The 26,337-nt window shown below is 34.8% G+C and overlaps 1 protein-coding gene across 3 annotated transcripts in view; it reads right to left on the reverse strand.

Annotated features, from left to right (window-relative positions):
* Nucleotides 1-686: 686 nt before the first annotated feature.
* LOC584322 (cytoplasmic polyadenylation element-binding protein 2) overlaps nt 687-26,337 on the reverse strand; it is a 36,055-nt gene continuing 10,404 nt past the window's right edge. For 2 of the 3 annotated variants that reach the window (XM_030986226.1, XM_011663340.2), the window contains 6 exons: nt 25,432-25,605; nt 22,903-22,992; nt 18,938-19,056; nt 18,216-18,330; nt 9,381-9,562; nt 687-7,091 (listed from right to left, as the gene is read on the reverse strand). In XM_030986226.1, the coding sequence (XP_030842086.1) occupies nt 6,867-7,091; nt 9,381-9,562; nt 18,216-18,330; nt 18,938-19,056; nt 22,903-22,992; nt 25,432-25,605 (905 nt within the window). In that variant the 3' untranslated portion in view covers nt 687-6,866. The remainder of the gene's footprint in view (nt 7,092-9,380; nt 9,563-18,215; nt 18,331-18,937; nt 19,057-22,902; nt 22,993-25,431; nt 25,606-26,337) is intronic. The other variant, XM_011663339.2, reaches the window with a different exon arrangement.

Genomic DNA, 26,337 nt, shown 5'->3' on the forward strand with positions numbered 1-26,337 from the left:
CTCTTACCATCGATTTCCTATATATTTTCTCTCGTCCATATGCCAGAGAGAGAGAGAGAGAGAGAGAGAGAGGAATAAAAGAGGGAGAGAGAAACAAAGAGGGACACACAGAGAGGAAACAAAGAGAGAGAGAAAGACAGACAGAGATAGACAGGCGGAGAGAATGTCGACAGCTGTTTGAATTGGTGTGGTGAAAAGCAAAATATACAAATATTTAGACAGGTAGATAAACTATCCTGGATTTTAAGTGTAATTGGGCTTAAAACGACTTGGCAACGAGCTGCCAATCACCATTGGTATTTTCATCTATGGATTTATGGAATTTATCCATGTAAATGTTTTTCTAACGCAATATCTTTGGACTTTGATAGTAATAAGGCCACAAATTGCAGCAATAAACAGTTTAACAATAAGGTTTATCTATATTATTATCACGCTATTCCATTGGACTCCTTAATCTCATAAAAATAAATAATATTTAAATTATTTTAAATTCTATTACAATGCCCGATTCCAAGGTCCATTTCTTTCCTCCTCCTCCTTCTTTCTCTCTCTCTCTCTCTCTCTCTCTCTCTCTCTCTCTCTCTCTCTCTCTCTCTTTCTCTCGATCTCTCTCTATGTCTCTCTCATTCACCTTAAAAAGTCGACGAGAAAATGCAATAACGACAAGCTACTGACAAATCACAAAGATTAGCGTTCAACATTTATTTGAGGTTTATCACATCAAGTTTCAAAGCAAACGAAAACAATGCCCAACTTGTGTATGGAACGCAACCATCAGCACATCAGAACAGAGCTCAATCTAAAATGATGTTTTCCACTCGATTATGATCAAGACTTCAAATGCAAAGCAGGTCATATGATATGTATTGAAACAAAGCTTTCTCTCTTAAATATCACAAAATAAAAATCAAATCGACATACCTAGTTTGGATAACTTCTACCGCGGTCACACTGACTCGACCAACACCAGACCGGTCATAACCCAAACAGCATTCACTGAATGGCCAAGAACGTGTCGGTTTGGAATTGGTTTGTCAGTGTGACCGAGGTCCTAGGCAGGCTCTATTTAGCAGTTTTGCATTGATGTGCTGTTATGTGTGCACTGGACTTATATTAATAACACCATAATCCACAAAATTTGCTCATTTTTAATATAAATACTAAGCTTGTTGATGTATACAGGGTTAGGAGTGATATCTTATATAATTAACATACAGCATTGTAGTATCATAACAATTTTGGATATATTGCTAACAGTCAATGGGTGGTTGGATCCATACTCATCCAATGCTAGCAGCGCTAACATACACATTGATTGATATGCTGCTTGAAAGCTTGTGGACCTGTAATACAAAGCTTGTATAATACCATCAACATTGATTTGTTTTTTTCTTGTCAACTATAACATGTACTGCTTTTGCACTTCAAGTCTTACAAGAAGATAAACGTGTATGTAGTGAGGTTACCATTCCCCAGGTTCTTACCTTGAACATTGATATAAATACATAATAAAACTGTGAAAAAATACACAACTAAACTGCACAGAAAAGAGTGCCTCGAATCTTTACATATTAGAATAGGAATGTTGTAAAGCGAGTTCCAAAAATAATGAATTCTCAATTTTCTCTTTTTTTTATCTCAAATATTCTACCTAGAAAAAAAAAAATCGCATTCAAATCATGCTCCACTGGAAAAATACAAACACTTCATTCAAAAGATGTATACACTGTACTATATATATAGTAATAAGAATAATAAATGTCACAAAAAGTTCTATGAAAAATATATCAATATGGCTACTAAGAGTTGTATAAAAGTCTGCCCAAGAAAAACAGGCGAAGTGGCTGTTAAGCTCTAGTGAAAAATAGAAAGGGAAAGAAAACTCAAAACGAGCAACAAACAACTGTCATAGCATAATCACACTACAAAACTACAAAAAATTCACTGATTCAAATGATTTTTTTTTTTCTTTTTCTTTTTTGGTTGGAAATTTGAAGTTTGAAATCACATTTTCTCTATCGTCTCTAACTGTCCAAAATTACGACTCGCTAGACTTTTTTTTTCCAGATTTAGAACTGTTTCATATTTCATCACAAGTTAAACAAAAAGCCAATTTACCAACAATAAAACCAAACAGAAATATCAGAGCAAACAAATTCAAACTAAATGACAAAGCATCATTTCAAATTTTAGTATGAGCCACACTCTAAAATAACCCACCTCATTTTTCTTTTTACTAAGCTTTGATTATGCTGAAGGATACATATTTAAACAAAACCCTATCTATGCTCTTCAAAAATTGACTAAATCATTTCAAATTCATCAAAAAACAAACCACTTGCAACCTCTAAATGACCCAATGAAATATGAATTTTCTACATATTTATTAATTGTGGATAAGGGATACTTTTGGAGCAAACAAACTAAAGATTTATTGCAGTTTTTTTCTTTCTTCATAATAATGCACAGCACTATCACAACAGAAATTGATCCATTTGAAATTACATCAATTAACAAGGTGGTCAAATATACAAAAGTTGAGCGTGACTATGCCAAGTGACTGGCTGTTGGAATATCAATTCCCATGTCTTTTGTAACAAATTCCCAGTAGATAAAGACAGCTATCTACAGTGTATAAGTATGTAACCAAGTAACTTCTACCCAGTAAAAAGGATGCATGTAAAACAGAATATAACATGACAATTTCCCCTATTTCTTTTTAAAAGGAAATGAATACTGTACGAGGGAGGGAAAATAGAATGTTACAGGAGGATGAGAAAGAAAAAGAGAAAGTGATGAAGTGAGAGACAGACAACATGTTTACTTATTTACATTAAGTAAATAAAAAAATTCCAACTATCCGAAAAATGCATTCAGAACACTTGTATGCAAAAGATCATCTTTAAAATGATGAAACTGTAAAAAGCTAGCAAAGATATCCTTCATATAAAAGCTAAAGTGAAAATATCTTGTTATGCAAAATGTAACAAAATGGAAGAGCTATGCTGAACTCTGCAATAGTCATTATGGCAAAAAAAGCAAACACTGTTTGATTAAAAAATGTTAGGTTTCAAAATACCTTTGTATCACATCGATAGGCAAATTACTGTTTTAGAAGCCATGAATATCATCATGTTCAGTTTAACACAATTACAAAGTAAAATCTTAAATTTAACCATACAGAGAAAATGAACTTGATTTGATAGAGCTGAACAAGAGCCTATAAAGAGGTTCCTTTGTTTCTTCTTTTCTTCTTCTAAAAAAAGAAAAGACCAAATGTATAATAAATCCACAAATTCCTTATTTTTAATCAGGTTGAAATGGATGAAAAGAAAATTCATATCAAAATCATGAGGGCTAAAGGCAATAACTTAAAAATAGATTGTAGAAAAATTATTGATTCATCTTATATTGCACTGAAAGAAAAAAAAATGAAACAAAACCATTCAGAATGCAACATTCACACGAGAATTATATGAACCTCTGACCTCTAATACGCTCACACAAATCACATACTACAGTGTACATTGTAGCACCAGATATAATAAGACATGTAATATCTACTCCATACATACACTACTACCCGCTTAGTGTATAACCCTATATGAAAACATTGGCAAAAATTGTTCAAAAACACACAAGAAGGTAGAAAAGATTTCACAACGTAAGCAGTTCAATAACAATTTGCTAGAAAAAATGCAGAAAATCGATTACAAACTTCTGAAACCATATATATTAACTCTGTCTTTATATGAACAAACTATCCAATAATAAAAAGTTTAATACACACTCTGGAAAACGGGCAATGTGAAAATGTTCTCAAAGTTTTTTTTTTCTTTTCAATTTTTTTTATACCATTAAAGAAAAATAAAAAATTACAAACTCTGAATCACTTTCACTTTGCAAATCGATAATGTTATATAAATAATCAAAATACATGCATATATATAAATTTCAGTGAGAAAGGAGTTTTTCTTCAAAAATGTAATACTAAAGCATCTGCAAAATGTGTACCAAATGTTATAGTCTAAATTATTAAGAAAATTACTGGTTTTGTATAAAAGTTAAGAGAGACAAATATATTGTAGCAATTGTAAACTGTTACTAAAATACTGTACCAAGAAAAATAGGTATAGATTCAAACATATATATGAAATACATTTGTTCCATGAGAATATATGCTAAGAAATATTTATATAAAAAGCAAAAAGCTGAAAGTCTTCTCTCTGTTTATTTCCCCTCACTACATTCAAACACTCATGCACACATACAATTATCACATAAATTCAATAAAAATATTGTTCTACAAAAACTTCAAAATGACATCTATTCATTCACAATCCATTGCCAAAAAACATGGCATTAAATACAATAACTAGAAAAAATAAAAGGCTGCAATATCTGCAAATCACACAAAAATAACAATTGACAAATCTATTGCAATGAAATGTCGAAACCTGTAACCACATAAAATCAAATTTGTATTATTAAATTTCAATAATGCATGTCCAATATTCTTTATTCATATGGGCAGAGACAACACCACACTGAGATACATACAGAGGATATGTCCTCTTTCCTTTTGTACATAAATATTTGTCTCACAGCTGACATATATTAAGCCTTGATTTTGACTAAATATCAAGATAACCATTCACAGAAAAATGTGAATACAAGTTTAATAGGAGATTAAAGCTGCGACAAGGGCAGGGCAGGGAGGAATCACAGAACTGTTCAATATTAAACAATGCCCAACATTTATTTACCGCAATCTAAATTTCTGTCACACATATATATGTGGTAATATTGTGTCAATATGTGAGATTATACATTGTTTGTTATACCTTCCTATACTATCCACAACACAGGTATGGGTGCTTTGCATGCAGAACAGACTACTACAGTAACCACCACTAACATGTACATCATACATTGTAACTCCACCTGTTTTATGCCTTAGAACAATTTCAAACACTCCAAGAACACACACCAAACAGTTACATTGGTTATATCTTAACTTTTTGTCACACATTGACATGAACATCAAATCTACACGGCTCCCATCATTTTTTGGCTTCATTTCATGCAGTACATACATGTATATGATCGCGCACTCATTATTTTCCATCTAGATGACGGATGTCCAATTTTGGTTTGGTAAATACTAGGAAAGGATAACAATAAACACAAACGGTTACCTTTTCATTCACTTTTTCTCTTTTTTTTGTAAATAACACCACTAGGTTGTTGTTGGGTTATTTTGGTGAAAATTACCACTTTGCTTCCTGTATTTCAGAGATAATTTTATCTTTTTTTATGCAGCAATCTTTCCAAATCTATCTTTCTTCTAATGTATGTTTTACAAAAAATATCAAAAGAAGAACATTGCACAGTGGACTAAATAACTTGTGAATTAAAAAAATATTTTGAAAGGTTACAATATCATCTATCTAATCTATATGTCAATAAAGCAGGTACCGCTGAAAGAAATAATGACTAATCTTCCATCATAACTTGCTCTCTGGCAATACTCTGTTTCTCTGTAGAATGTTGATAATATGTTGCTATACATACACACACAGACACATGACATTGATACATGAATATAACAGTGAGTATGAACAGCAGTAATGAGAGAATGATAAGATTCTGATCCCTCTCTCTCTCTCTCTCTCTCTCTCTCTCTACAGTGAATATATACCTTTAAATCTGATATAGAATATACTGTGCAGACAAATACCTCACTTCTTCAATCTAATGAACTCCAACAAAAGAAATGTGACTATCAACACACCGACCATCCCAGCTCTAAAAAGAAAATCATCAATCCCTGACACAATAGCATATTTTCTATTCACTTCATCTCCTCTTTTTTTTTCTTTATTTTTTTTTTGCAATCACTGAACCAGCGACACATTTATCTACTTTTTTTTCCAAAATAATTTTAGAAATATATATATAAAGAATACATAAAATACGAAAATAATGAAAATGGCGTTCTATTTGTTAGGTGTGTACTGTGATTACACAAATTGCACTGAAATAATATTTAAATAGAAGCTTTGGCATTAACTTTCAATTTTTATTTTTATTCAGGAAAATTAATCTTTCCTGGCCTCAAATGAATGAATTTTTTGCAAGCAAACGCTTGATTTTTCATTGTTCCTCAAGTTTTTAAGGACAACTTCGACAAATGCCCAATGCTCTATTAGGTCCATGTAAAAAAAATGTGTGCAACTTCTTTATTGAAAAAATAAAATCTGTCATATATTAGATGTCTCCTTTGCACAAATATGGCAAGAATCCACTCCTATGAAGGGAAATTAAATAATGGAAAAAACAAAACCTTGAATTCTTTCGATAGCTCATCTGAGCAATGAACATTTTCTTCTTCACAAGGTTCTTTCACATAACCATTTCATCAGCAAAATACAGTAGAGTGTAGTGACATGTAAAAAGGAATCATATACCTGGCTATGGTATAGCTGAAAGAACAAACACGCCACACACATGAACACTAATTTCTTAGGAGCACTACATCAATTATGCCACACTAGTCATATCACTGTCCAAAAATTTGAGTCAATCAATAAAAATAGAATAAATTAAAAAAAGGAAAAAGAAAAGGAAACTGAAATCACATCACACAATGCCTCATCAAAAAAACACTCTTTTTTGTATATTGAAAACTGAATAACACAAAATGGCAGACAAGAATCACCCGGATTGGTCTACCACACAAAACTACACTTGACTTGTGTCTGCCTGATCCCTTCACATCGTCGTCCCTTCATCCCGTCATCTGTAGTAGATGTGAACGCTTCTTCTTCTTCACGCAAGGTAGGAGGCCCTCTGGAGGGGATCTACCAACGGAAAGGGAACGAGCGTGGTCTGTCGCCTCCTTCCTTGACTAGGGGTTTGTGGAACTCCCTGCCCGGACGAGAGTGGATGGTGGCCCAGCAGAACTCACAGTAGTATTGCAGGCAGGTCACGTTGGCACAGAAGAAAGGCGCAAACTTTCCTCCGCATCGGGTGCCCTGGCATTCATCGCACATCTGATCATCAAGCACGTACGGCTTTACTTCAACCTATACAAATGAAAACAGACAAAGGTCAACATTTTAAATTATATTGGCAAGACATCAGGCCAGAGTTATTATAGGAAGTAAGGTACATGCACTACATGTAGTAACCAAGAAATATACATATAGTGATGATGACAAAAATCTTCCACAAAAAGGAATTAAGTTACATGGTTCCTTTTTTTCCCTAAGTTTTTAAGTATTATAACTGGTATATTGAAGGTAAATTTAAACACAATAAAGGGAAACAATTTTTCAAGTAAGGAATTTATGATACAATATGTTGAAGGTACAGAAGATATTAGAAGACTGTTTGAAAGAACCTTCGTAATATGCATCAAACAAAAGAGTCTTCGCCTCAGATACAATGCTAATAATGACATAGAGATACTGTATGTCAGACAGCCAGAGATTTATACAATTACATTTACTACATCTGCTTGCATCAAGTGCGCAGTAGTAGTAATAGTATGGTGTACATGTACAACTGCAATAAACAATACACACATGTCCAGAACTCAACTTCGGCAATATCACATGTGTAGCACTGATAAGTTTTAGATATGATAATCAAACACTTACAAATGCATAAATCTTCACATGTTGTAAATCAAAATAACTGTTGAACATTCAACATTCATCAATTTGATTCACCTTGATTATCCTTGTAAAACTATGACATATATCTTTGATAACTATACATCTATGAATTATAACGAACCTCATACAATAATGGAATTTTAGTCAGATAAGTACAACATCGAAACATTGAAAATTACACCCCTCCCCCTCACCCCACCCCCACTGCTTTGAAAAGAGGAATTGATTTTTCTTCATGGCCTATGTGAGGTGTAGAGGCAGCCAGCCATATGGCCGTCTAGCTCTCCACTCCCACTCATCTTCTGTAGATGACTACTCACGCACTCATGACGTAGGGTAGACCAAGGGATTTTCATTGCACTTAGCATTCACTCTAATGCATACGGTGTGTCCTATATTTAGGCTTTGCTCTCAGGCAGTGCAACGTGAGCATGTAATCCGCCATGTAACGTGCAAGGCTGTAATCAACGATAGATGCTCGTATATTACTCTCCAACATCCCGTAATGTTCAAGAGGAATATGTGCGGCAGCTTTGAGGTTTTCATTTGTCAATTGACACATTTGAGAGTCGATATGTATGTCAATATGTAATGAATTAGATTCATATATTAGCTACTGTAAGAAATCTTACTACCAAATATGAACTGCATACAGGTTATATACAAAATGAGGAAGGGTAGTATCAAATTAACCAGACAGGCTTTGGAGAGTTGGAATCTATGGCGAATCTAAAATGAAAATCCCATATCAAAGTCAGAGGATTTTCTTTTTAATTAATAACACTAGCATCAGAAGTGGAGGATAATGATGCTTTTCATCATGCACCACAATAATGATTCCATAACTAATGAAAGTGAGTGCAGTTACTATGGCAACCAAAGAACAGTCATTCTGCTGTGAAGCAAGCCCTCATTGTTACACATACATTTAATGAAGGTTGCTATATCAACAGCTCTCTGTGGTGAGCGGTATTGAATATGATGGATAAGTTATGTAGCAAGTGAGTGCAAAGGGTCTGTGGGTGTAATTCAATTCAGGCAGTGTGTAGGCATACATTTTATTTTCACTCTACAGCTTATTAATTTGTCTATCTATCCATGAACATGTAGGGCTTCATTTAAGCTATACCACTTTTGTATGACTGCAGAATAATTATAACTGGTATTTAATTAATTCATTGACTAGAGATAAGTATTTTCTGTCATGTAGTTAAGTAAATATAAAGTCCATTTTATTATTTCAAAAAAATACTTTAACCTAACATTAGTAGTTTTAACTTGGTCTTACAAAAAGAAGGAAAATACTTTATAGCTTGTCAATACATCACATCAATATATTAATATCAGATCAAAAATCTTCCGTCAAAACAAAGGCACAACTCTGTTCGTCTCCTTGGGGGAATCTGAAATATACTTTTACTTGACATCTACATTCTAATAATTATATTATCTGTTGTTATAATAAAAACAAAATGTTTGATGACTGCGGTCATTCTCTTAATATGAATCTCTTTTGCAATGAAATGAGGTATGATTGCTATCTGATGCCCACTCTGCAGCCTTTCATATATATGCTTGTAACATTGCAAGTTGCATCTAAACCGAAGCTACGAGCCGCGCATCTAGAATATCCCCCCACCCATGTCAAAGAACCACATGTCTGTGATTTGCCAAATGCATAAACATATCACTCACCCTCTTGTCTATGTCGCCATGCTGAAGCTGCACAAAACGAGCGCTGATGGCAGCGATGTAACTCTGCTGGCTGGCGAAGGCCACTCGGCCAGCTCCTTTGGGGTACTTCAGCTCTGGGTCGGTGTCAATACCGGCATAGCATACCCCGCCATACAGGCGATCCATTATCATTGCCAATTCAACTGCAAAGACAAAAATCAAAATGGAAATGCATGTGTAAGGGGTCTGTTTGTGACATGTGTTTTTCCACTTAAACGTGAAGAGATACCTTTTTCATCGCGTTGGTGAATAGCTCTATGTCAATTGATGCTGACATATATAGAGCAAAATAATACATGATGTGCAACGTAGTACATTTGCAAAAGTTCATTCGGTGTACAGCAACATCTTAGATCTGCATATTAAATATAAATCTTGTATCGATGACAAATTTGTCTTTAACGTTGCATATCCTTGTCATTTAAGGATGATATTCAGAATGGCAAACAAAGCATAATATGAAATTTTAATGGTACAGGTTCATTTATTCTCATGAAACACTCTACAAGAGTATGCTAGGTATCATCTGATGAAGAAAGAAAGATTTTGACTTGGTGTTGAAATATTTAAGTTAACACACTTGTACATGTACACATAATAACCCACATGAATTTGTTTAAACCTATCTTTGCGAGATATAAATATAATCTTGGGCTTTGTCAACAGCATATATAAATACAACTGGTATTAGTTCAGACAAAAATATATCTTCTTCTTAATAACCATAAGATCATTGGTTTCCAATCACAAAACCACTGACAAGTATGTATATAAACGTGTATTAGTTCAAACAAAAATGGTATTAGTTCAAACAAACAAATATCTCTTCTTCTTAACCATAAGAATAGTCAATATGTTTGGTGGTTTCCAATCACAAAACCACCGACAAGTATATATACATGTAATTTGTTTTTTGCAATTTACATTTTGCGGTCACATCCTCTCAAGAATGGGCCCGCTTGAAATGCAAAACTGATGCATGGAATGTGTACACACTGAACCACAAGGGAGGGTGTGGGGGAGGGAAGGTGAATGTGTCCTGCAAAAAAAAAAAAACCCACTCAAAATTGTATCTCAGTGTAAACATTTCATGGAGGTTGGATCGAAGAAATCTCTGGTAGGTCCACACAGCGAGTACGGTGGTAAATGGAGGTCCGTACACCCTACAGTAACATACCGATATCTAATGTATAAGATGTGATCTGTGTGCAACATTTAACAAATTCACATCAAATATCTAGCAAATACACAACAAGTCTGCATTATGCGTGCCAGGTATATTAACGGCACGTGTATGAATGCATACCATGGGAAGTCTATTTGGGAATAGTCTCTTGCCCATTTCAAATTTATATATTCACATAGTCATAGTGTGTCACTGATGTGTGGTATTCGTGGTATAGACACTTGCAGGCTCAATATTCTAGTTGAGTAAGAGAGGGGGAGAGAGGGAGAGAGGAGAGAATAGGGGCGAGGGGGAGAGGGAGGATGTGTGTGTGTGTGTGTCTTGGCAGGTACTGCATGCGCATTATGTGTATGGTGTGAGTGTGTGTGTGTGTTCCATTCTGGGGCATGAATGCAACCTGAAATGAAATGCCTATGCATACACTGCCACCATCCATCCTTCTATCCTCTTCTCTCTCTCTGCTCTTGATTGGCAACCAGTAAATATCATCACCCTGACAGCTCATCTATGCAGGGAATTTCACACAGGTACATAGTCACTGAACACATGCCGGCCGGCTGGCCAGCTAGCCCTCTAGCCTGTGTGCAATCACCATCCCATCCATAACCACGCAATGATGAATGAGGGTCTCCATACATTATCATCTCATTTGCATCGGGCTCTTTTTTCATAGGCCAGTGTTTTATTGATATATTATAAGAGGGAAACAGCTGTTCCATCTTGACTGTTTTCCAATGGCATAATTTAGGTTGAAGCACATTAACATATGCTGCTTCACGGTGAAATTATGATCGTCAGGTGTGGTTCGAATGCACACACACTCTTGTACATGTATATATACCTGTACCGGTATGCACTTTGTTAAATTAAATGTACATGCATACTATTCGGCTAATGCATCAGTATAAGTGCATGTGTATGAGGAAGATGGTTGCAGAATCAAAATGTGCATTGGGAAATACATGTACACTGTATATGCTGCAGTATCTGTAAATGTACCGGTCATGTACTACAATGTAAATCTAAATATACGGGATGGTTCATAATATAACTACCATAATTTACCAATGAAAACTTTGAGCACAGGCGTCAAAAATCCCAACTCCCAAAATAAACCTATATCAGCAAATGACAGGCTGATGAACCAAGATAATGTTGACGTAACATGATAAGTTATAAAGAATCTCTCTGATATTGTTCTAAATTCAGCACATTATGCAAACAGCCTGTGAGATTCCCATGCCACCTGTTTGTAATATGCCCAGCACGATGGACAAATGAGTCTTATTCTCATGAGGTTAACAGCCCTGCTATCAGGGGTAGATGATAACCTATAACTGATATAAATTATAATTGATCACCAAGCCATGCATAAAGTCCCCCATTTGTCCCATTTCTACAGATAACGGCATTTGTAGTGACCGGCATTTGCTCTAAATTAGGGTGCAGCTTAAAAGCTTTGTAGGATGGCATCAATTATGAACAACATACATTTCATCAGCACCATATGGCAAAACAAGTGTATTCTTGTTGCAGGGAATATACTGTGTACACAGTATGTGTACATGTACATGTACAAGTGGGCTTGAATGTCACATTTAAATAAATGTAGATGTGTAGCTTCATTTATATGAACTGTACATATTCATGTACATCTCGGGAATATTTTGCAACAAGCCATTTCAATACAAATTCTTAATTTTGCTGTAGACATATCAATATATACTACTTCTATTCCTTTTTTCTCCATTCTCATTATTATTTTAGTTTTTGCATCTGCTTTGCAGTATACAGAATCATTTGTTTAACTTATTGCAAACAGTTGAGTTGACATGTTTACCAGTAGATTTTATAAATGGAATGATCAAATTCACTTTTGACAGCCTTTTAAGCAATAAACAATTTATCAAATAAATGTTCCATAGTCGCAGTTGTCAATTGATTGCATTTTCTATGCAAACAGACTCCACAGCCTCACCCTAAGATAGCTTGTAATGTAATGTATTGTGTCGTGTCGTATCGTATCGTGCTGCAATTATATTGTATTGTACAGTATCAAAATCATATTACATCGATTTCTGTTCATAAACATATATGGATAGTATACACGTACATGTAGTTTGAGCATGCAGTTATATGCGCATCTAGGAATTTGTAATATCTAATATATTTTTCAATAAAAAAAAATGATGCCCTAAAAAAAAAACAGTGTCTTTGGATGTTTTTATATCATGTACAATTTATGTACTGTATTTATGGCAAGCAACGCCTTGCATGTATTTTAATTCACAAAACAAAAAATACATAAGTGAATTAGAAAATCAAGCAATTGCATCAAGACTGGTATCCCATCTTCAAATATGTACAGTACATACACTATGCAAGCTAAAAGACAGTTAGCATTGTACAATCTCAAGTCAGAAAAGGCTGTATCCAAAATTAATTTCCCAAGGCAGATGTTACGTGCCTAAAATATTAGTCAACATACATGTGGCCTTGACCGCAGTGGTGAAAGCGAAATATAATTGGCTGTTATCACAGCCTCAATACTCTTCTGTAAGTCGCATTATCTTTCCTATCTTTAACGGAGAGGTGGATTGTATACATTAAAGGCCTGCTGAATCAGCCTTTTTTTTCACAACTCATATTCATTCAAAGAGAAGGTTGAGTTCTGGGGAGAGGTGAAAAATAATTTGTCAGCGTTTTTATTGTTATTAAATTATGCAAGTGTGGAGGAACTTCAGAGAAAAAAATGTTCCCTGAAAAGCATGGCTCTTCATATGTCTTCATATTCTAAATATATGACATGTAACAGCTTTACAATGTGGGCCTCACTTTTATGCCACATATTTGTGTAGTCCCATGTAAATCTTCCTGTGTACAGCGCTTGTTACTTTTATCAAGACTAGGCCAAATTTCTTATCATTTTGATGATTCCAAAACCTTGCTGTACACACCAATACTTAAATATGCTGCATGTCATGATCAATCTTTTCTGATTGATTCCACACCATTTCTTTCACGATGCAAACGCATGACCAGGACTCAACTTTATCTTTAAGCACAGATCTTACACTAAATCATGAAGTAGATCGATGTGTTGTATGTACTATTAAAATGTACTTCTTCAAATTATACAGGATACAGCCTTGAAGTTGTGTTAAGAACTAAACTGAAATTGTGCAGATTGGCATGTATATGAACATCATAAGGAAATATTAACTTCCGTCATTCCCCCAATTTCCCAGTAATCTTTGCAATGCACACTATTGTATTCTGACTGAATGACACTAATGGCCCTGCATATTTGAATAAAATGAACTTATAGTAACAAGAACCAGCACAATGAATACATCAGGAAGTTATGGATAATAAATAGGGAGAATGTGGTACCAGTATTTAAAGGGATTTCTATAAAAAGAAATCATATGCATGGAATGATTTTCTTTCTATATTTTTAAAAGCTTTTTATTTCCCCTCCCCTATGTTTTGTTATGGCTTAGTTGACATCAATCATATAAAGTATTCATATATCAAAAACCTAAATACATGTATGTGTACACATTGTATGTTCTCATTCTGCTACCAGACTGCATTATGTATTTGTATGTACATACACAGCTGTATTCACCTTACTGAACATGTGGTTTGGGCTGTCACATGATTTATTCAAGGTGTTCAATAACCAATAACTACTATGATACAATGAATATCTATCTAGAACTTCTATGAACCAAATCATACTTAAATGTACAAATGTATATCAGTGATTACAGCATACTGTATACAAACAGTCATGTGAACCTGTACATGGACAGATGACATGCATTTTAATAATATACAGTATATGCTTTATACAGGGTCGGCCTAGAACCTACATGGACACATAGTACATACATGTACATCATGGAGGATACCATGTTCCTAGAGGTTTTGCCAACCAATACATGTACAAGGCATAATCATCGAGATGCTTTGCGATGAGTGCACATGTGTAGTCGACTGTCTCCTATTTCCATTACTATGATCAGAGGATCGTATGAAAGTGATACAGATGAGCATCCCACGGGTATACAGGCCGCCCTCGCATACTGAGAACCTATCTACAGAATTTGCTAGCTTTCATATGTATACATGTATGTATTGCACGTATAGTACATGTATGTACAAAAATTGTACATCATTTGCATGGATACATGATGTACATACTTTCTGAGGTTTATAGCCCTAAATACAATGTACAGTGTACATGCACACTGTATGTATTTTTCTGTACCGAACTCTTTTTAGAGGTACATGTACAAAACATACTTACTTCTTATTAGGCTGAAAGCCCTTAATATTTATATTTCTGTACCAACACTTTTTATGGAATAGACCTACCATTTGCTATCATTTAAAAAAGGAAGGCAGGACAACTCTATTGTAAAATGCACAGATTTGTTCAATTCTTTGTTGAAAGTTTTACAAGCTTCTGACAGGACACCACGGAAGTTAATTGAGTGCATTAAAAAGCGAAATAATATTGTCACAAATATATATTTTTACAGGGAATTTTCAAATATTGCTATTTGCTAGATATGAAAATAAAATTACTAAAAGTACCCAAGAAATTAAATATTGGAAATACAGGTACAAAGTAGGGGAAAGATGACAATGTAAGAGTAAGAGCCTAAGAGGGAGAGAGAAAAGGAGAGAAAGAGAGAGAAAGAGAGAGAGAGAGAGAAAGAAAGAGAGAAAGAGAGGGGGAAGCAATTGCTACATAAAAGACAGGATTGAGGAGGTGGCAGATTACGGTGATGACTAATACATGAATTATATTTGAAACACAATGATGCACTAAAAGACAGCAGAGTGCTCAAGGTATATACACTGTACATTATACATGTCACAACTTCAGACGATAGACTGGTTTACTAACATATTCAAAATATATGCATACTTTTTAAACAAATGTTTTTCCCCGATAACCTGAAAGCTTGTACCCCGTGTCCACACACAACATTTTTCCGTGATTAGGCGTGATTAGTTATACCGTTTCGCGATATTTATACGATGAAATTGTGTGTGTGGACGCTTACTAACGATACGTCGTATAACAAAACGATGCCCAAACATGCGTTTCGTTATACAACTTATAACTAATCACGCCTAATCACGGAATGTGTTGTGTGTTGACGTAACTAGTATAACTAGTCGAACTACAACCGTATAACTGGGCGGGGCTTAACGTGACCTTGAGCGAAAGGAGACCTGACCTCTCATTTTCGCTTCCATTTCATGATCGCAGTAGCAAACTGCGCACCTATACAATATTTCGCTGTAGAGTTTCAGGATTACTTTCTTCTGTGTGTGGACATCCTGGAATTTATACGACGTTTCTTGTGTGTGGACACCCTGGAATTTATAAGATGATTCTTTATACAACGTTTGTTACAGAGTTTCGGGATAAATTGTTTTGTGTTTGGACACGCTGGTAGAGGCTTGCCTGACAAAGCAACAAGTAATGTATGCAGACTAGATTTCAAGTATTGTACCGGGTAGTTCATTCATATGAATGTTAGTAAAGGTCTATTTATAAAAAATTGACAAAGTATGCTACTAATACAGCTCAATGCTCTTATACAACAACATCAACTTGACAAAGAGGACTGCATATGATATTTTTTTATAATTACATTATCAGTTCTAAAATGCCGTCACTGGAATTAAATACAATCCATATAATGGGCCAGTGGGCTCCAGTTTAATGTGATTTCAAGCAATTTGTGAGACTAATGATCTTGTGATTTTCCTCCAAATGCACTTGGGAATGAATGCAAGTGAGGGTGGAAGGAAGTTGGTAATTGGAACTTCCTATGACTCTGACATTGGTAGGCACAATTCCCTTTCACCAACACACTCTTGACCACTTGCTAAAAAATAACCCTCTTTCTTTTTTACACAACATGACTTCACACAAAGGATGTTAATAGAAGGAGCCCAGTTCCTTCAAAGTTCAAATCTCTCTCACCCCCTTTGTCCACAAATTATTCTCATCCTTTTGCCCGTTCTTCTTTAAAATTACCCCTTCTGCTTCTACAATCAATTTCCTAACCATTTTACCAAGGTGAAGGGTACATGTGTATATTTAGATTTATTCTTGTAATACTTCATTCCGATACTACATCAAAACACAAGAAAGGCATTTAATGACAACGTCTGTTCACTAACCACCTTGTTTTACATGTACCTTGTGTTCCCCTACCTCTAGTCTCAAGAGTCATGACATTGATCTTTTAAATTCAGTAATGCCCTCTTCCTAAATCATGCTTGGTTACCCTAGTCTTTTTTATTTAATCTAAAAGGAAACTTATGTCTTCTTTTTCCCTATATATTAATTATATTTCACTATTTTTGATCATTGGACAACAATGGCATGCTTCAAAGTCAACCATGATGCGTAGACACGTAGTTCTAAGACGTGCTATTTTAACTTAAGAAAGAGCTAATTATTCCTCATTCTCCTTCTCCTCATAGAAAAGCTTGAAATCAAAACACAGGATGTTGGCAAGGCCAAACAATCTTTTGGCTCCTACGTTTACGTCTCTCTCAGCCGCGTGAGATCCTCTGTTTCTTTATTCTTTACCATCTTCATAAGAAAGAGGCAGGGCAGAAACGATAAAACACGCTGGCTGGCTTGTTTGTTGAAAGACAGGATGTACATGTAACCATAGCATTAGTCTAACTAAAACAACAGGCAGCAACACTTGCGGTGTGTAAACAGAAATACAGAGCTACATGTACATGTAGCCTGAAATGTACAGCACTAATACTTCTGAAAATTCAGATTTCTCGCACACAACCATACAGTGTACATGTTTTGTTTTGTTTGTTAGTTGGGGGGGGGGGGGATTTTTTCTCCTTTCTTTTCGAAATTTTCTTTTGCCTCTTTTAAGTTCTTTTATTAATCTCTTTTTTTTTCAAGGGGTGGAAATTAGGAGGGGGAGGAATGGTTGTAACAGTGGGAAATTGTACTATTATCCTAATTAAAAAAATGAACAACTTTATCATTCGTGAGGTCTTTTAGACTTTCATGGACACTGACAGCATATGACTGAAAAAGATATGATTGTACAAATAGCAAATGAACACTCATAATAGATAGAAGGATTCAATTTGTATGACTCACTTAATAATGTCAGCCACACATACATATTACACATATCCGTATAATTTTTGTATAAATCATACAAGGTCAAAAGTACATTAACACACCAAAGAAAACAAAGACTAAATAACCTACTCATACACATATATTAAAATTTCGAAATTAAACCTGCATAACTGCACTTTTCATTTACCAATACTGAACAAATATCAATCAATCGAGCAGTAAATCCTAGAAATATAGACACAGCACATACAGGTATGGTCATAAGTATACAAGGTCAAGTACACAAATAAACATGCCCCCCCCCCCAAAGAAAAAGAAAAAGAAAACCCAAAACAAACAAAACAAACACACAAACAACAACACAAAAACAAAACAAACAAAACAAAAGAAAAAAGTGAAAAACACTGGAAAACCAACTTATCCATATGAGTAAATCCGAATCAATGATACATACCAGCTCTGAGAGGCCTTGGAACACCCCCTACAAATATTGTTTTCCTTGGGTCTAGGGGCTGAGATCCATCTAGTACAAAGTCACTATCAGCAAGGTTCCAGGGGCGTATTTGAACCTGGACAAAAGAGTGAAAAAAGAATGGACAATGAAACTAACAAACTTTCATCTCTATTTTACAGGGTTCTGTTCTTTCTTCAATGTAAATAAGTCACTTTTTGAGACATAATTAAAAACGGGGTATTTCAATTTAAAAAAACATCTGTAATAACTCTTCAAATTAGCTAAATCTGAATTTCATAGGTCATCTGCACTGTGAAACCTGCAAGTGGAGAGCCTTGCCTGTACAAGCAAACACAATACAGTGAATATCATCTCTGAAGAGCAAGAAGGACATTAACTCTGTGTAATATGACATGAGTTAATGCCCTTCTAGCGCAGAATGGTCCACAAGGGGTTATAACACATACACATAAGAGTGACAGGTTTGAAAATCACATTCTCAACCAAAATTATTTCTAAAATATCAGTAAGAAATTTCATCTGAGGGTATCTAAGAATTCTAGAGCTTCCAAAGCCCTTCTGCAGGCCCTGGAATCTGGCTGCAAGAGACTTGGCGCTTTGCACACATCAACTCATACTCCTTCCTTGATTGTGAACCACCCTGCATACATAATATTCTGCATAATGTAGTGTACCGATTGTACGATTGAGCAAGTACTCACCGGCTTGTCTTTGATAGTCGGGCTTGACACACAGAGATAGAGCTTGTCTTCTTCCTTGATACATGCATCTATCAAAGCCTGGACTGACCTCTCATCTTGGAACAACAGGAATGCATAACCTATGACAAAAATCAAGAGGTAATTTAAAATGACATTTTCAATGATAGTAGTAGCAACACAACATTTCCTCATGATAACCCGACATATATAATCATACCTGCCAACCTTTCATAGCAAAAAAATAAGAATCTCTCAAACTCTCAAGGCAAGTTTAGAAATCCATCTATTTTGTAATATTTTTACACAGAAGTTTAAAAAAAAAAATGAATCTTAGGTTCATAACCTGAACCATATTCATTGTGAAAAATAATGCTGCACAAAACTATCGATAAGAAAAACAAATCACGCCAAAATTACCATTTACGTTTAGAAATCTATATACAGATGATTTTTTTTTTTCTATTTGAGAATTGAATCTTTCCAGATTTCACAATGTGTGAAAACTGAAAATTACACTTTAGACTTGTACAAAGTCTATAGCGCATTCCCATTTATAGATATTACTGTATGCTTTTGTACTTTTTTATATTTTAATCTTAAAACTTGTTCCCATACATGGATGCCTTGGTAAGCAGCTGGGGCAAAATAAACTGACATAAACATAGGACATTTGTTGTGTACAGATACTTTCTTCTCACTCCCATTTGCCATTATTACACTTCAAAGAACACAAAGTTATGGTTAACCACCACTCTAAAGGCTACATACATGTACCGTATGTGAATGTGAACAAGCCTAACATCACATGTATCTGAGCACAGGCTCAAGAGTGGTGCAACACCATAAAAGGGCCCATGAAACAAAAAGTCATGACTCGGGTGGTCTGGCCTACTTTTCTTAACTGGGTATACTGCCCTTGTAAAGTAATACAGGGCACTTACTGCAGACAACTATCTTAAAGGCATCGTTTAACAATGTTAAATCTGAGATGCATGGCCCTACATGGTATCAGTCTGTGTCTTTGATATGGTGTAATATTGGAGCACTAAAAAAATGGCGCTTCAAAATGATTAAGAAGTGCCTAAAAAAGTAAGAATCTTTTGAGTGACCGGTTTTACAATACTTGTTTTCCCCAATAGACTGTAGTGTTATGAAAACTGTTAGGAAAACGCAAAATTTGATTTCGATTTCCAATCATAAATATGTTGATAATCAGATAGGCGATCGGCTTGTAAAAGTCATGGGGTTCCTGACTGACCTAAAGGTTCATAATTATCATTGCAACATGAGCTAAATCGAGGATTTTGTTTCAGAATCTGAGACAAAGTTACCGGATCCCTTTAATAAAGGTTGGCAAGACAGTGAAGGACAAAACAATTGCTACAGACAACCCTGATGCAATATTTGGCCTACTTAGTCGGGCATCTTTACCAGCATCAGAGTTCATCTGAGGATCCAGGTATATATAGATATCTGCACTTAACAAACATCAACCAATCCTGGAGCACTAGAGATAATAGCGCAGTATCTTGTGCTTATCTTAAATAGCATTTAAACTCCCCAGACCTTTACTATTGTGCTGATAGTGATATGGATGAAACGTAAACATGTTGAAACTATATGTCTATAACACAAAGTGACCTTTTAAATCAATTTTTAAGTTACGATTAAAGAGGTTTGTTTGTGCAAGGCTGATCTAACTACTGGGTTTTAAAACACAATATGAGGAATTAAAACCTATCATAAAATGATGAATACATAAATAAATATATATGAATAATTAACAAAATCCAACAAACAAGATAGTTTGATGACTCAATTTCTTCTACCATCATCACAAGCTCCACTATCATCATAAAAAAAATTAACATTTCAACAATATACTGGCAAGGTTCATGCATATCACATAGAGTTTTCATTTCATAACACTGCCTTAAATAGGAACTAAATTAAAATAAATTCATTGCCAACTTGAATTTCAATGTTATAACTGAAAAAGGAGAAGAGATAGAAGAGCACACACAAATATACACAGCCTAACACCAGCTTGTTTTACAAACATACTGAGATTGGGCATTTGCAATGCACTCACACACACAAAAGCATACCAGCAATGCCTGAGTTTTCATTACTTTTGTGGATGCCCATAAATGGACATTTTGAACCACAATAGTATGCTACATGCAGGCTGTATATCTAGTTGATTTCAATGCTTGAATGTCGCACACATATAGCAATTAATCACAATAATATCTACCAAATTAAGTATTTAAATGATACAATTTTCTTTAACTATATGATAATTAAACCAAAGTATTGTAATTATGCATGTATTATATTTTCAAGTGTATGCCTGAAAATTAGAAATATACTTGTATTGTACTTCTGGCTTATTTGAGGGTAGTGCAAACTTCAGAGAGTGTACAAAGTAAACATTTGAGATATAGAATGTAAATCTAATCTCTGGTTTACATAATTTTTGAAAGATATCTGAGGCAAGGGTAATATTTCATCAATATCACAAAGGCGCATATCAATAGTTTGTGTACTCTGCCTGCACTCTCTGAACAGAAGCTTATCAAAGTGGGTCAGGTGTATATTGACAAAAGTTATAGAACAACGATTTATCTTTCTGCTAAGGTTCCTGCAGTGATTGTGCAATTGTTAGATATGCTTGTACAATAGAGATTAAGAGGAATGGGAAACAATTGGCAAAGGTTAATAGGACCCTAAATGGTATTCTTAATCATTACTGGTGTGTATAATCATTCAAAGTGCTCTCATGATGGCCCTACATATAAACTGGAGACCTATTTTCTAACATATAACATGTTAAGCTTGTTTTAAGCTAACTTTGTATTTTTCTTTGTAAATATACAATTATTAAAGTGCAAAATCATATATATTGCAAATGTAGGCTACTTCAGCTCAGCATACACCTCTACTAAAATCAATCTCATCTTATTTTCGATTTTAAAAGAATCTTTTTAATGAAAAACTTACGAGATTCCAGACTCCGCTTTTTGGTTGACATTGATGACACTAATGATTATGAGACCAATACTTTTCACCAAAATACTTATCAAATAGAATAAATACAACTTTTAATTTTTAACCAAGATAACTTTAATCATGACAAATTAATCTTATCACACAAATAAGAGTGTGAATGGGGAAAACCTCTACTTTACACAAATTTGCTTTTCTTTCATACTGACAGGTCTGATTGTGTCTTATTTAAGCAAAGGGAGAACAAATAATAATGGCTTAATCCTAATACTCTGCGGACAGCTAAACTGTCATTACATGTACATGTATGTGTATCTCACTTCAATCTATCTAAGTGCTCTTAATAGACAGGCATTTTTATCTTGTCTGGACTGTAGTTTCAACCAAGCTACAGTCAGCATACCAACTAGGGTCATTCAAAATGCCAGCATACACTGTACACTGTGTATCAGATCGTCTGTTTGGAGCAAGAAGGGCATTCACTCACATACTGAAACACAGAGTTAACGCCCCTCTGGCTTCAAACACACAAAATATGAATCCAATTAAAACACTGTGCATCCCACAGCAGAATCTCACATAAAAAAAGTACCCACTTAATTAGTGTACAGTACACATGCCTATGAAATGCGGAGTCAATTCAGAATCTATACCGTACCTAAATTAATGAATGAATGCTACGGTCTGGTGGTGATGAAGGGGAGATACAGGAATTGGGTGTGTGGGCGATACAATTACCAATTCACTGTAACCCTACCTGAATAAATAACATTAACTATGCATGTTCAAAGGATATTATCATAAAATGAAAAAGAAGAGAGAGAAAGAGAGAGAGAGAGAGAGAGAGAGAGAGAGAGAGAGAGAAACAGACAGACAGACAGAGACAGAGACAAAAAACAAAGAGAGAGAGAGAGAAAGAGTGGGTGGGTAGGAAATATAATCCCTCATAAACTGACCTTTTGGAGGAAAGTATGATTTGCTCTCTGCCTTGTGAGGCCAGTCAACAACCAGGCTTCCAAAGCGTCTAAAGCTGGCAGTTATCTCATCTATAAACAAATTAAGATAAAGAAAAATAAAAAGGTTAAAATTGAACATGTTCAGTCTTTTATACATGTACATATTGTATAACACAATGGCGTTTATGTACCGGTATATGCACATTACATTCAATACATGTTCAGCTGGATGCTGAATATGAAAAATATTCTGGTGTAAACATTTAGTTTACAATAACTTAGCGCATTTAAATGCATCATGTAGCTGAATATCAGGGAAATAGAATTACAAATTTATGCTTGCTTTTTTCCTTTTTTTCTTTGGGTCTTTATATATTTTGTAGGAGGGAGTAGATCTTGTGTGAAAGCTGAATGCTGTGCTACACAAGATGTCCCATGCTTAAGACTGATGACCTCATAATTCATTAACCTTTTGAAATGAAATAAAGTGATTTTTTCTATCCAGTAGACGAAATTTGATGCATTCTCACCGAGACTTGAGGAGATATTAATAAACGTAGCAGACAATAGAGTCTTTAGAGAGAGAGAGAGAACCTTGCAAATCAAACACGTACAAGTATTTTAATATCTGTTGTCATGGAGACTGACAAAAGCAACATATTGTCTGTTAGACTATTAATTTAAAAACATTTATTTCAAAACAATTAACCATCTAGAATGGAACAAATACACAACAAAAACATGTTCATATATTGATCTTATGACATTCTTTTTCATTTCATATCTCATTTGCCAGCATACTGAATTGCAGTCTAATATGAATGTTTTCCCAAGCAGCGCAACCATAGACCTATAAATATAATACACATGTACATGTACATGTATATCATGTACTTCGTGATTGGTCCATGATCCTAACATGGACCTAACAAGCAAGCAAAGAAATGATCCCCTAAAGAAGCCACGCTTGCATGAGGTGACTAGGCAATTTGATTCCTGTGTTTTATCTAGAGCAACAGTACTTGCGACCCAATGAGAATTGATCTGGGTAGAGTTCAGAGTTCATATTTGTGCTACAGGTAATTCATGTTTGTCTTAGCACCACAGCAATGACTCTGTACACACCCTGTGCAATGCAGGTAATTCCAGACCTCCTCCAGTGGATTAGTAATGCAGGTTTGTTCTAGCTGTTCAAACTTCTTCACAAAATGTACATGTACTTCTATTGTATGGCTGTATGTAAGCTTTGAACAAGTACAAATCCATCATATTTAGTTCTGAACAAAATCGATATTGACATAAGTGGGAGGTGGGTATTTATGTACTGTACATGTACACGTTCACTGGACCAAGACCTACATGTATGTTTGGCTTGTCCATCAAACAGGATTGCAATCATCCCAGAATATAACAGGTATTTTTTTCAATAACCGATATAACTTGAAAGTCATTCAAACTGTATTATTGGTATTGATAATCATTTTTTAAATTTTTAATCTCCTTGCAGTTCAAGCATATAAAATCAAGATTTGTTTTCAATCAATTCAAACACTCTTTTCTATTGGTCAATTCAAGTGAAATAATATGCAGTTTAGCTCTTAGCTTTTAGAAACTAAAAGCAAGTTTGCTACTTACAAATTTAGTTTTCTTTTGAATATCAACAATAAAAAAAACACTTTATGTACACTTGTACAGTGCATCTGAGAAAAGCATCACTTGTATCACTTATTCATGATTTTAAATTATAGTATTAACAAGAAGTAAAAGGGATTTAAAGCGCAGCCAACAGAAATGCATGGGCCTTCCCAGAATGACCTTCATGCAGAAATGCCCAAATTGGAAAACTAGGCACATTCATCATAGTCCCAAAATACCATAACTATTATTTACATTTCCACTCCCAAGTGTCAACCCAATTTCACGTGACATTGCCTTGCTCTTCAGGTTCAAACTACTGCAATGTCCTTCAAGATATACATGTAGCAAACTTACATCATGCATATTATTTATGGTCTCATGCTGAGCAGAGAAACAAATGCTAATGAATTTTTAAAGCATATATCAAGGTCCAATGCACATGGGGTAATACATGTAGATATGACAATGGCAGTGTGTGGGGCGGAGGGGGGGGGGGGGCATGCTTGCACAGTTACAGTTGTAAGGAAAACCGCAAAATAATTGTACTTCTGTTAGAATCTTTAGCTGATGGAATCATAATTTGACATTTTTTAAACTCATAAAACTCAGTCAATATTATTTGGGGGCAAGTCAAATCTATCTATTGTGTACCATCATGACCACATTAAAGTTTATGGTAGTCACTGATGATTTAAATTGCTTTGCAAGCCTTGAGTTTTTATCTGGTGAGACATACAGTAAAATAATACTGTAATGTTAATTTCTGTTCATATTACCACACTTCTTTGTAACATACTGGACACAAGATGACTTAGCACTTAGCCTTTTTATAATATAGTCCATTAAATATGTCAAACTGTTGAACCTAATTCCCGAAATGAGTATGCTTACCTTCGTCAATGTCAGGTGGAAGTCCTCCGACAAACACCTTCCTGGAATACCTTTCTCCAGGGTACTCTATAGAGCGGGGTGAGATGTGACCTGGTGAGCTGAGGGAGGGGACAATCTGGTCATGACGTCCATCATCCAGAAGATTATCAGAGCCTGGGAACAAAGCTGAGCTCCCTAGAGATTGGGGTAATTTGTTGAAAGACAAAATGGAAAATGTACGTTCAATACACCGAAACTTATTTAAAATGAAAAGAAAAAAACAGCTAACAGCTTATTTTAAAATGTATCAAGAGTTTCAAATCTAATCATCTTGCATAGCACTTTTAATGAATGAATAATTGCACCTACAGTTTATTGATCTATCTATTTCAATATACAGCTGAATACAAGTAAACTGAACAGTTCAGTACATAATATGCCACACGATGTAATTAAAATGTTGAAATATGTACAGCACATGTACTGTTGCTATAATTTTTTTGATTGAAAAGGACTGTAATGCTGTAATGTCTTTCATGACTAAACCCTAGATTAACATTAGCCTCTAGTTATCTCTTACTGAATTCATGCATGATTTCAGGATGATATACATCTACAGTGTAATTAAAACATGGCATGCCATCTCCCTCATCAGGAGATAATGTATGAGATTGAGAGCAATGTTTGTGGAAGCAGCACTTCCAACCAGACATGATTGATGTATGCATGCATGTCATCTAAAGAGTGGATGACGTCAATGAACGCTCCACTGTATTCATTACACAAATACGATGCATGGAATCCCAATGGGGTAAATTACACGAACCAAAACAAAATATGATAGAACATTTTGAAATACAATGTAAAGACTAAAGAATGGTTTACTATGTCAATTGCATAAATGCAGTGTAAATATGTGCAAAAGAT

The sequence above is a fragment of the Strongylocentrotus purpuratus genome, unplaced genomic scaffold, assembly GCF_000002235.5.
Source record: "Strongylocentrotus purpuratus isolate Spur 01 unplaced genomic scaffold, Spur_5.0 spur5_scaffold_15, whole genome shotgun sequence".
Taxonomy (NCBI): Eukaryota; Metazoa; Echinodermata; class Echinoidea; order Camarodonta; family Strongylocentrotidae; genus Strongylocentrotus; species Strongylocentrotus purpuratus.